Here is a 12176-nt window from a genome sequence, read left to right on the forward strand (position 1 = left end):
GTGCGTGTAACAGTTTAACTTTAGTCCGTCCCCTCGCCCCGACCCGGGCGCGAACCAGGGACCCTCTGGACACATCAACAACAGTCCCCACGAAGCATCGTTACCCATCGCTCCACAAAAGCCGCGGCCCTTGCAGAGCAAGGGGAACCACTACTTCAAGGTCTCAGAGGAAGTGACGTCACCGATTGAAAGGCTATTAGCGCACACCACCGCTAACTAGATAGCCATTTCACATCCGTTACACGCGTTCGTGCAAGTAGAAAAACATGTTGACTCACCCTACTTGTAGAGAAACGCCAATGTCATCCTCCCTTTCATGTTGAGAAACTGTCTATCACTGTTATGCAGTGCACACTTGTTTTCTGTTGTCCTAGGCTACCTGGCTAAAATGCTTTCTCGCTCGCTTAACTTCCATTCATGTGCAACGTTAGCTAGTTAACATTAACGTAAGCCTTCTACATATAGCTACATATAGAACTTCCAACGTCTCAGGCCAGGGGCACAACAATGTATGAATTAATAGTTGGATCAGAATCGCCTTTATAATCATTGTTCGGTATGGAGAATTAAGTAAAACCACAAGTCCAAATCCCTATCTCCATCCATGGTTAATTTAGGAAAGGGCCAAGTTTTGCTATCTAGCCACTAGAGGACAACAACATAACATGATGCAACAATTCTAGTTTTTCTGTCAATTATGTGTGCTCTCAATGGGATTTGATAGGAGTGACACCAAAATCCAAGCTGCTTTCCCTTGACACTTAATTTTTTGGTGCGCCAGGACCATTCACAGTTGAGGTCGCTCATTTTATATTAACACTGATTGGCGTCCAAATGCTCGGTGACTTCCCTAGTCTTCAATGCTACGGGCGGCAACAATGTCATGTTCGTTTGGAACAGACAGCATCAGATAGATGGGGTGGCCTACACCGTAGAGACAGAGGGGCGCGTAATTTCGCAAGCTCGGATGTGTATCATGTGAGATACATTGAGCCTCTTAGGAATTTTAGGAAAATTATGAAAAACAATAATACAAAAACATATAACATTGATCCATTTTTTGGGGAAGCCTGGCTTCCCTTGGCAACCGTAAACACACGCCACTGTGTAATGAAGCCTCTCTGATGCATTTATGACAGTCCAACAGACACGCCTTGTGTAAAAACAACAACCAGCGCATGGGCTGGCTCACACAACACTGGGATAAAAAGGGGCCTCCAATCTAACCTCTCCACAATGTCCTTCAATATATCTAGCGAACATTTAGCTTAAAGGGACTTGGTTTGAATAGAACAGCAAGGTAGCTAACGTTAGATAACTAGCTAGCTTTTAAGTCGACTGTTCAGCTCTTATTAATATAAAATAAGCAAATGACTAATTTTAAAATACGGAACGCTGAATCCAAAGATGTGCCTGACATACTGCGAATGATAAAGGTAAGCCGCAAACTAAAATCACTGCTTGCTTAGCTAGAAAATCGACTTGGTTTCACTCTTCTCCGGCGACACTATTTCCGTGTGTATCGTTGATTTGCTATCTAAAGATGCTTGAGGAGTTAGTTGTATTTAACTAGCTAACTATGAAAAGGGTGTGACGGATGAAGCAAATATTGCCAAGAGTAACGGGACAATTGACAGCACTTAAAATTGTACTTCCTTCGGGACGTTTGACATGCCTGTACGTACCGTAATGTTATTATAAGTGGGCAATTACTTTTGGAATATAACTTGCATTGCAAATCAATCATTAGGCTGCTATTCAGTGGAGTGGCTGTGTGGTCCCAAGTCTAAGGGTTTCTTTTCCAAGTTTAAAATTATAAACATTCAACATTGGCCATGCTGTTAATGAAGCATGATTTGTGCCATGCTCAAAACAACTGAACTCGGAACGGCAAAATTTGACTTTAGTGAGTTCAAGACAACTGGGAAGTTGGGAAAAACTTATAGAGACTTATATTATAAAGACTTATAGGTATTGAAAAGTATTCCTGTAAACACACTAATACGAAACGAAAACTAACTATGGACTAACCAGAAATGGGACATCTGTTTATATTGTAACCCTAATTTCTGAATGTGTGAACTACCTTGTCGTCTTTATGGCTACCCACATTAGAACATTATAGCCTTGGTAAGGTGTTGGGACTGTTGTTGGGACTCTGCTGTTGGGTCAGCTTTATGTAGGCACCGTGTCACAGTGATTGTTTAGTGCAATTAATGTATTGTTTAGTGACTTTACTGGCATGCAGCCCACTTTTTTTTTTCTGGCCGCACCAAGATTTACTTTCTAAAATCGGCACTGAGAATCAGTAGGGTATTTATTATTAATTTGAAGATGCACAATACAGAATTCTCTCCGTCATTTCCTGGTTGTTAAAATTCTAATAGTTAAACTCATTTCAGTATATGTGACAAAATAAGCAAGTATACTGTACAGCAGGGGTCGGCAACCTAAGGCACACATGTGAGGGTATTTGCCTTGGCACGCCCCCCCCCCCCCCCCCAAAAAAAAATATACACTGCTCAAAAAAATAAAGGGAACACTTAAACAACACAATGTAACTCCAAGTCAATCACACTTCTGTGAAATCAAACTGTCAGAAACAGACTCCATGAGGGTGGTATGAGGGCCCGACGTCCACAGGTGGGGGTTGTGCTTACAGCCCAACACCGTGCAGGACGTTTGGCATTTGCCAGAGAACACCAAGATTAGCAAATTCGCCACTGGCGCCCTGTGCTCTTCACAGATGAAAGCAGGTTCACACTGAGCACATGAGCACATGTGACAGACGTGACAGAGTCTGGAGACGCCGTGGAGAACGTTCTGCTGCCTGCAACATCCTCCAGCATGACCGGTTTGGCGGTGGGTCAGTCATGGTGTGGGGTGGCATTTCTTTGTGGGGCCGCACAGCCCTCCATGTGCTCGCCAGAGGTAGCCTGACTGCCATTAGGTACCGAGATGAGATCCTCAGAGCCCTTGTGAGACCATATGCTGACACATGCACATTTATGGCCTGCTGGAGGTCATTTTGCAGGGCTCTGGCAGTGCTCCTCCTGCTCAAAGGCGGAGGTAGCGCCACCTGCTGCTGGGTTGTTGCCCTCCTACGGCCTCCTCCACGTCTCCTGATGTACTGGCCTGTCTCCTGGTCTGTCTCCTGGTCTGTCTCCTGGTCTGTCTCCTGGTCTGTCTCCTGGTAGCGCCTCCATGCTCTGGACACTACGCTGACAGACACAGCAAACCTTCTTGCCACAGCTCGCATTGATGTGCCATCCTGGATGAGCTGCACTACCTGAGCCACTTGTGTGGGTTGTAGACTCCGTCTCATGCTACCACTAGAGTGAGAGCAACGCCAGCATTCAAAAGTGACCAAAACATCAGCCAGGAAGCATAGGAACTGAGAAGTGGTCTGTGGTCACCACCTGCAGAATCACTCCTTTATTGGGGGTGTCTTGCTAATTGCCTGTAATTTCCACCTTTTGTCTATTCCATTTGCACAACAGCATGTGAAATTTATTGTCAATCAGTGTTGCTTCCGAAGTGGACAGTTTGATTTCACAGAAGTGTGATTGACTTGGAGTTACATTGTGTTGTTTAAGTGTTTCCTTTTATTTTTTTGAGCAGTGTATTTAAAAGCCTTGGCCTGATGTTTATTATCTCACTTATTTTCGACAGTTCTTTTTTTTTTTTTTACTGGAGAAAAGAATTCCATGCATTGGTTACGAAATTGCGTTGATATTCACTGCAATGTTGTACAGTAAATCAAGGTATGTCAATCCTGATTAGCCATTGGGCTTTCATGATTTTGCCGGAGTGTTATTCATGTTATTAGTTGAGCGCAAGACAACCCTCCTAGCCTCTCCCGCCAAATTCAAAACCATGGCGGCACTGAAGATGAGATTAGTTTTCACATGGCTAGCAGCTAGCAAACTTTCTTTTGTTATTTAAAAAAGTTCAGGTGGCAAAATGTATCAGCAAAGAAAAATAAGGTAGATGTCCACTCAGAGCCGGTTCTGACCTCCCTGGGGCCCTAAGCAAAATTCTGCTAAGGGGCCCTCCTACCTGACCCGTGAGCCATGTAAACCATTGCCACACAGTCACAACTCACACCCCAGTGCTCCCACTACAATCCTCCCTCCTTTAAAAAAGTTTGCTCCATCTGTCAGTCTAAGAATAAGTAGACCTATACAGAATGAGGTATAAACAAACAATATTTATTGAATATAATCTTAATCTTATCTTAAGATAAGTGAATATTAACATAAATAAGAAATTGTAGAAAATGTCAATTGTAGAAAATAATAAAATATAACACTGAGCTTTGGCTCTACTGCCTGGTAATTAGTCCATCCGTCACAATTTATACAATTAGCTTTGTCTATACAATGTAAACATAAGCCTATAGGCTATGGCTGAAGCTATATGTCTTAAAATAGCTAAATAAAACCTATACAGCTGTGTGATTAGCTTTGATTCCCTCTACAGCCTGGGTATTTCCAACATCAACATGGGCACCAGTCTGTCTGGACTGTCTGGAAGAAATGGAAAAGTATGTCACATGGTTAGTTACGCAGTCATTTACACAAATGCACTTCTGCCATACAATCTTAAAATGTTACTAAGTGTGTAAACATTTGAACGTTTGAATTAAAATCTTCCTCTTCTGCACTTTCTTGAGGGAAAATCATCAATGATGTCATCATAGCACATGTGTTTCCCCACGTCATGATTTATGCTGATGATGGCCAGACCACTCAAACGTTCCTGTGACATGGAAGACCTCAGGTAGCTTTTGATGAGCTTTCATTTGAAAAGCTCCTCTCTGCCGATGTTACTGGTAGGATGACTGCAACTCTTAGGGCTATCCAAAGGCTAGGATAGAGTTCCTCCAGGTTTTTCACAGAGAAAGGAAAGCAGCTCACAGGCAGTCATCTTATCTGATGGCAGATCAGGTCAATTCTGAATCTCATGTGGCAGATCCATTCCACTGATGTCACAGTCATCTCTGAAGGTCAGAGTGTTTAACTTCCATGCAGTGAGCCTTAAAAGATGCACTGGACATCTGAGGCAGTGCTGAGGTTCAGCAGCACTCCATATTTGGTTTTCACCTGATTGAGTGTTTCAAATCTCTCATCCATGGATGTCACAGCAGAGTCGACCACAATGTTGAAGTAGTTGACTTCAAGGTTTTTCAGTTCATCAGTCACTGGTTCAACAGCTGAAACGCCTCTTGCTGTTTCTCAGTCTCTTCTCTTTCAGAACAGCCTCCACATTAATTTCTTCACAAATGCTTTTGGCTGTTGTCTGGGCCTCAGAGAATCCAGTTTCCCAGTATGTAGTGCGGGAGACCTTTGCATTTGAGATTAAATTCACTGCGATATCCAACTGCATTGAGGCGGATTGGAGGAGCTTGTTCACCTTGTTTGTCATTGTCAGTATCTCACACCATACGACACAGCAAATCAAGAAGCTGTAGGACCCAACTTCCTCTGCAAGTGCTTGTGACTCCACTTTGGCCACAGGATCGTTGCTCGTCTGTCTGTCTTCCAGTAATGCCTCCTGAACCTCAGAAGCCTGATACCTGATTGCATGAACACTTTGGAGCCTACTCTTCCATCTTGTCACTCCATGACTTCACGGTTATGTTCACGTGTTTCTTCAAAACACTCCATCTTTGTGTGCCAGCTGAAAAGAAGGTGAAGAGCTTTTCCACATACCCAACTGCATCTTTTGAAGATTTGGCAGCATCTGCAATGACAGGGTTTAGACATTTGCTCCTGGTGACTAATGTCAGGTGTACAGTCCAAGATAATGGAGAAGTAATTTGACTCTCTTACTTGAGTCACTATTGCTTCCAGAATCTTGTCACTTACAATCTGTATCAGCTCATTCTGTGTGCGCTTCCCAAGGTAATGAGCATGTGTCTCGCCATCTTTCATCTTGCTGAGATTTTCCATTACGGTCATATTTTTGCCAAAAATTCTGCCTCTTTTAGGAAGTTTCCATTGTCTGGTTGGAAGAGTTTGTCTGAACCCCTGAATGCTAGGCTTCTTTCAGCCAGAGACTGGGTGATACTTATTAAACGTGTAAGGACATCCCGCCATGTCTTTCTTTCAGCCTCAAATTGTAATTTATATTTGGTCAAGAGTCTGTCCCCGACTTAGGCGCAGATCAAGTTCTCTTCACTGATTCATATTGTCTGTGTGTTCAGGACTACCCTCATGGTGTTTCAGAATGGCGGTGATATTTGACCAGTCATTCACGCCTTCCTTTATTATTTTGTAGTCTTTTGTAGAAAATAACTTACAGGAAAAACAATACACAGCGTTTTTTTTGATTGAATATGAAAGCCAGCTCCAGGTAATATTTTCCCCATTTGACAGCTGTCTCTGTAATAAGCCTGAATGGAAACCTGCTCTAGACTTGTCTTTAGGGTAAGAAAAATCCAGTCTGCGCATTAACTTTGGTGGAGCAGGAACTGTTCTATTAGGATCTGAGCTGCTTGTATCTGACGTTGGCTGTACACCTCTGGTTGTGTTAGTACTGGCTGAGGCTGCCTGTACCTCACCTGGGTCTGTGTTAGTACTTGCTGAAGCCAGCTGTACTGGGTCTGTGTTAGTACTTGCTGAAGCTGCCAGTACTGGGTCTGTGTTAGTACAGCCGGCATCAGCAAATACTGTCTGTGTTAGTACTGGCTGAGGCTGGATGTGGATCAGCCGAGTCTGTGCTTGTACTGGCTGATGATCCAGCATCTCCTCTACTGACAAACTTAAGCATAGCACCTGTAAATTATAGATAACAATACTATTATTAATTTTATCAGCTGCATCACGCCCATTCAAACTGGTTCCCCCAGATTTCCTTTTATACATTTTCAAATATAAAATATTATTTATACTATGGCTTGGCTGAATACTTGATGGTTATTATTTACTGAGAGATGTACATCCACATTGGCCAGCATGCCCAGCTAGTCAACATTTTAAATTCAATATATGTCAAGTTGTCTAGGTGTTATAATTATTTTCAGCTCTGCCCAAACTTGAAAACGGCTTGCTCAACCCGTGAAGGATGCAAAGGGACAACTCAATTCCTTTCCAGTGTTTTATTATGGTTTTGATGCCATTTGTTGAATATGTTGAAATAGTTGATTTGTTGAATAGAGTAGTTGAATCACAGAGGAATAGGGAATAGCAATAGCAATAGGAATAGCACTAGCACTAGGAATAGGTTGATAACCTTAAACAGAGAATAAACATGCATTATTTTACACTAAACAATGCATGACACAGCAACAAAGCATGGCTTTGAATAAAGTAAACGTTTAAACAATTTAATCTAGCACTTCTAGCAATTACTTCTGAGGTCAGAAAATATCCACAACAAAAGTCAACATTCCTACCAGAGTTAAACATGTAAATTGCTAAGCACTGGATGCAACATAATAAATAATTCCAAACATTACATACCAGTTGCGTCTTTAGGGTTGAACAATGAGCTGTGTGTATGTTGAGGACCAAACATTTTATACCCATGCTTATCTGACAGGTGCGCATGTAAAAGTAGTCCCTCCAGAAATCCTGGCTCAATTTTTTAGTTCCACCTGTGTTTTTTGGGTTATCTGCCCTCTTGAGGCCTGGAGGTCTTTAAAGGAAGAGCTGCCATTGTGCTCATGTTTTGAGTGTTCTGTTTTGACGCAACACCTCCCACTTGACCTCCTGGTTCTTGAACCGAAGGAGGTCACACGAACCTCTGTGTTGGGCATGTTCGATTTCAGCTATCAGGCTCTTCCTTCTTCAACAGGAAGTATAACAATGATGCGTCTGACATCCCTATGAAGAACTGTAGCAGGTTTTTTAGTTGAGAGTGTCTTTGACTTCTCTTGAGCAGGCTTCACAGTTGAGACTGGGCCTTTCATTGGCAAGGTTAGCAGCCGTGTAGAGAAATGTTTGAAACTCACTCCATGTGAAGAGTCCTTCTCCTCCCAGGTTGTGCAAAGCCCGCTTCACAGTACGAACAGCTGCTTCTGCAGCTCCATTCCTGTGAGGGGAGTCTGCTGGGTGGATTTTCCAGCTCCATTCTGTCCCATGCTTGGAAGCTTCATTTTCAAGCTCAGATTTACCTAGTTGATCCAAGAAGATGTAGAGTTCTTTGAGGGCAGGTCTGGCACCCACAAAGTTCTTTCCAGGATCTGACCACAATTTCTTTGGGTGCCCTCTCAGTGCCGTGAATCTTTGGTAAGCCAGTAGGAAGCCTTCCGTCGACTGGTCACTGACAACATCTGTGTGTATAGCTCTGGATACCATGCAACAGAAGACAATACCCCACACCTTGAGCTTGGTTTTCTTTTTCACCTCGTCCTTGACTTCATACGGTCCAAATAAGTCCACTGTTGTGTACTCAAATGGTCTGGCTGGTGTTATCCGCTCGGATGGAAGGTCACTCATGATCTGTTGGCACTTTCTGGCCCTGGCCTTTCTGCACACCACACAATTGTCAACTCTCTTTTTAGCCAGCTTCCGGCCTTTTATCACCCAGGCTTTCTTCCTCATCCGGAGGAGTGTGCCTGCTATTTCTTCATGATTTGCACCATGGGCCTCTTGAGCTAGGAGAGTGGATATCCATGCCTCATATGGTAGAATTGGTACGGCAGTTTCGTCCTCATCAAAGATCTGGAACCTTCCTCCACAAACTAAGAGCCCAGTCTCTTTATCTCTGTAAACAGCGAGTCTGTTGAGAGTGGTATCTTGAAAGGTTATACCTTCTTGAGCTGCAAGGAACAAGTCTCTTAGTGCATCCTCACACTCCCCGACAGTGAGTACAGCTTGTTTGGCTCTGTACCTCCAGTTTGTTGAAAGAGCGTCCTCCCACTTTGGTTTATCTGAGGCTGAATTCTTGGTTAACATTTCTTTCCATCTCGTTGCGGCTCTCCAAACCCAGGCAATGACTCGGATCAGCCTGGTCAGATTGCTGAATTTCCTGATGTCAATCAGTTTGGTTACCGCAGAGCCGGCTGGTGATCTTCGGATCCGAGTCTTAGGTTCATCTGGGTTATTTTGCTGTGCATCACTCTGGTTTCTCTTGACCTGCGCTCTGGTCAGTGCTGCTGAGAAAGCTTTCCTTCGAAGTTTGTTTATACCTTCCTTGGCATACGCAGCGATTTCTTTGGCTGACTTATGTGGCCACTCTTTCACAGGTTGCCTCAGGAATGCTGGTCCATCCTGCCACATGGAATCTTCCTGGAGGTCTCCTGGGGCTGCCCCTCTTGTTATGATGTCAGCACTGTTCAGCCTTCCTGGGATCCACCACCAGTCTTCTATGGATGTGGATTTCTGGATCTCTCCCACTCTATTCGCAAAGAAAGTTTTAAATCCATAGCTGTCTCTCTGGATTGCTCCCAACACAGTTTGACTGTCCAGTAGATGGAGCCATCGTTCAATTTCTATTCGACTGTGCTTTTCAACGTACTTTCGAAGTCGTGCTGCATAGACAGCACCGCAGATTTCAGCTTTTACTGGTTCTCCCTTTTGGTCCAATGGTGTAAGCTTTGCTTTGGATTCAACCAGTCTGACTTTGATGCCTTGCTGGGTCTCCCATCTTAAGTACACTACGGCTCCATAGCTCTTGTCACTTCCATCAGAGAATGTTATTCCCCATGGTTTTCCAATCCAGTTGACTGGTGTGAGGCTTCTGTGAAAGGTGATTTGGCCAAGACGTGTGTATTCCTCAAAGAATTGGATGGCTTCTTCCCTCAAATTTTCAGACAAAGGTTTTTCCCAAGTGTCTCGGGTCAGAGTTTTGCCTCCAGCTTCCTGAAACGCCTTTCTGACAAGAATGGCGCCCTTTTGTTTGGCAGGTGTGACGAGGCCTATTGGGTCATACAGGCTAGCTACCTGGCTCAGCAGTTCTCTTCTCGTCAGTGGGTTTGGAGTTTTCCCTCTCACCTCTTCATCAAGGAGATTTTGGCCGACTCTCATTTTCCCTTTCCTCTTTGAGAAATTGATTAAAGTCATGAGGTACAGTCTATCCTCCTCAACAAGGTATCCAACTCCAAGGGCTTTATTGTATCCTTCCCTCATTTGGTTTGGGAGAATGAGTGCTGTGCTTGACTGCGCTCCTTGTTCTTCTGGTACGATCTCCTGCCTCCCACTTTGATCTGACCGGACCCAGGGCTTGAGGACGAAGCCGCCTGCCTTCAGGATCTCTTCAACACTTTTGGTGTTCTGGTCCAGCTTTTGCAAGTCATTATGGGAAGTCAGGATGTCATCGACATAGGTATCCTCTTCAAGGATCCTACGTTCCTCCTCCAGGTGAGCAAACATGGGCAGTTTGCTTGTCTCTCTCATAGCCAATTGCGCAATGCACCCTGCTGGTCGATCGCCAATGTTGACTCTGGTGATCGCATACTCTTCAATCTCTTCCTCCTCAGTGTCTCTCCAGAGAAATCTGTGGAGGTGCATCTCCAGGTCTTCCAACCACACAGAATTGTACATTTTCTTAATGTCGCCGAGGGCAGCATTGACGCCTCTCCTGAACCTGAGTAGTACTGCTCGGATGGGATTGAGGACATCAGGCCCTTTCAGCAGAAGGTCATTCAAGCTGACCCCTCTAAACTTCTGGCTGCTGTTCCATACCAGTCTCACAGGTGTTGTGAGAGAGTGCGGGTTTGCTGCCACCAAGTGGCTGACATACCATACTGGCCCCTTCCAGCTGGCAATGAGCTCTTTGGTGAGTTTCTTCGCTGCTCTTCTCTCGACCATTTCATGGACTTGAGCTGTGTATGCTATTCTCCACTCTGGCTCTTTTTTGAGTTGCTTTTCTGTTCTCAAGAAGGTGGCTTCCACCCCACTCCTGTTGTCAGGAAGGGAACTTGGATCTTGAATCCAGGGGTATTTTGTGTCCCAGTGGGGTTCATCACTGTGAGCATCTGCTTTGATGTAGGTGAGGCCTTTCCTTATGATCTCCAGCTCTCTTTCCTCACTCAGAGTCATTTCTTTGCCTCCTGGTTGACAGTTGCCGCACCGGCATCCTCCACACTTTGGGTCGCAAGCTGCTCCAATGCTGTCCCACTTCCACCAATCCAAGAACTCTCTGTGAGCAACTGTTCCTTTGGTTTCAGCTGTGAACAGCTTAGCTATCTCTTGATACTTGACAGCAGTTGCTTTCATGGATCGAGCAAAGTGTGTTTCAGACCTGTGTGCGGCTATATCCACTTCTTCAAACAGATCTGGATGTGCTCCACCAACAGTCTTTCCTAGCGGACCTTCCCACAAGACAAGGTCTCCAATCACCTTCACTCTTTGCGGAGCAAGTCTTCCTTCGCGGTGGCTTATCAGTAGCTCAATACTCTCCGGTCTACTCAGATCTCCTAGATTGACTTCTGGGAAGAACTTCTTGAGTTGCTCAGGTTTGATGACTCTGTGGACGTGGGCAATTTCATTCAAACCATAGCAGATAAGCTCATGAGCTCTTTCCGTGCCTATGGGCGTTTTGACCCTCACTCTGAGGAGATATCTTCTGGTTCTAACCTTCATGGCCATTCCTCCGACTCCATGAACGACTAAAGTGATGTTTTCACTTCGAAGATTTAATCTTCTGGCAGCTCTGTGAGTGATGTAGTTTGTGTCCGATGCCAAGTCGATCAGGGTTACAATTCTTTGTCCTGCATTGGCAGTTACCTTGAGCAGCATTAGAATAACTGGCAATTCTTCTACTGCACTTGACTCAGTCACTCCCAGCTGATTATTTGAGACACAGTTTGTTTTCGCAGTGGCGTTGGTGAATGCTTTCTTGAATTTCTCTGCCATCTCTGGGGAGAGCTTAGATACCAATTCCTCCTGCTCCTCTGTAAGCGTATACCTTCTCACATTGGATTGTCTTCTGTCTGAGACACTTCTCTTGAAATCTCCCTTCAGACAAAGAAAGAAATGATGGTCTTTCTTACAGTCTCTTTTCCTGCACAGGTAAGTGTCTTTGCATTCATCATCTTCTCCATGACAGACCAAGCACCTCTTGCAGGCCCCCAGCTTTTCTACAGCATCCAACTTTTCCACCGGCTTCAGTTCTTTGAAACGCTTGCAAAAGAAGATCTTTTCTCTATGCTTTTCATCTCCACAGACAACACAGCCGCCTTTCCTTGTGGAACGTGTGGACGCATATCTTCTCTCCACACAAGCATA

The 12176-nt window shown here is 44.5% G+C and overlaps 1 protein-coding gene across 2 annotated transcripts in view; it reads left to right on the plus strand.

Annotated features, from left to right (window-relative positions):
* The first annotated feature begins 1140 nt into the window (after positions 1–1140).
* LOC129859066 (diamine acetyltransferase 1-like) overlaps positions 1141–12176 on the plus strand; it is a 63295-nt gene continuing 52259 nt past the window's right edge. Inside the window, exon 1 of one of the 2 annotated variants that reach the window (XM_055928416.1) lies at positions 1141–1436. In XM_055928416.1, the coding sequence (XP_055784391.1) occupies positions 1371–1436 (66 nt within the window). In that variant the 5' untranslated portion in view covers positions 1141–1370. The remainder of the gene's footprint in view (positions 1437–12176) is intronic. The other variant, XM_055928418.1, reaches the window with a different exon arrangement.

Source organism: Salvelinus fontinalis, chromosome 7 (genome assembly GCF_029448725.1).
Source record: "Salvelinus fontinalis isolate EN_2023a chromosome 7, ASM2944872v1, whole genome shotgun sequence".
NCBI classification, from domain to species: Eukaryota; Metazoa; Chordata; class Actinopteri; order Salmoniformes; family Salmonidae; genus Salvelinus; species Salvelinus fontinalis.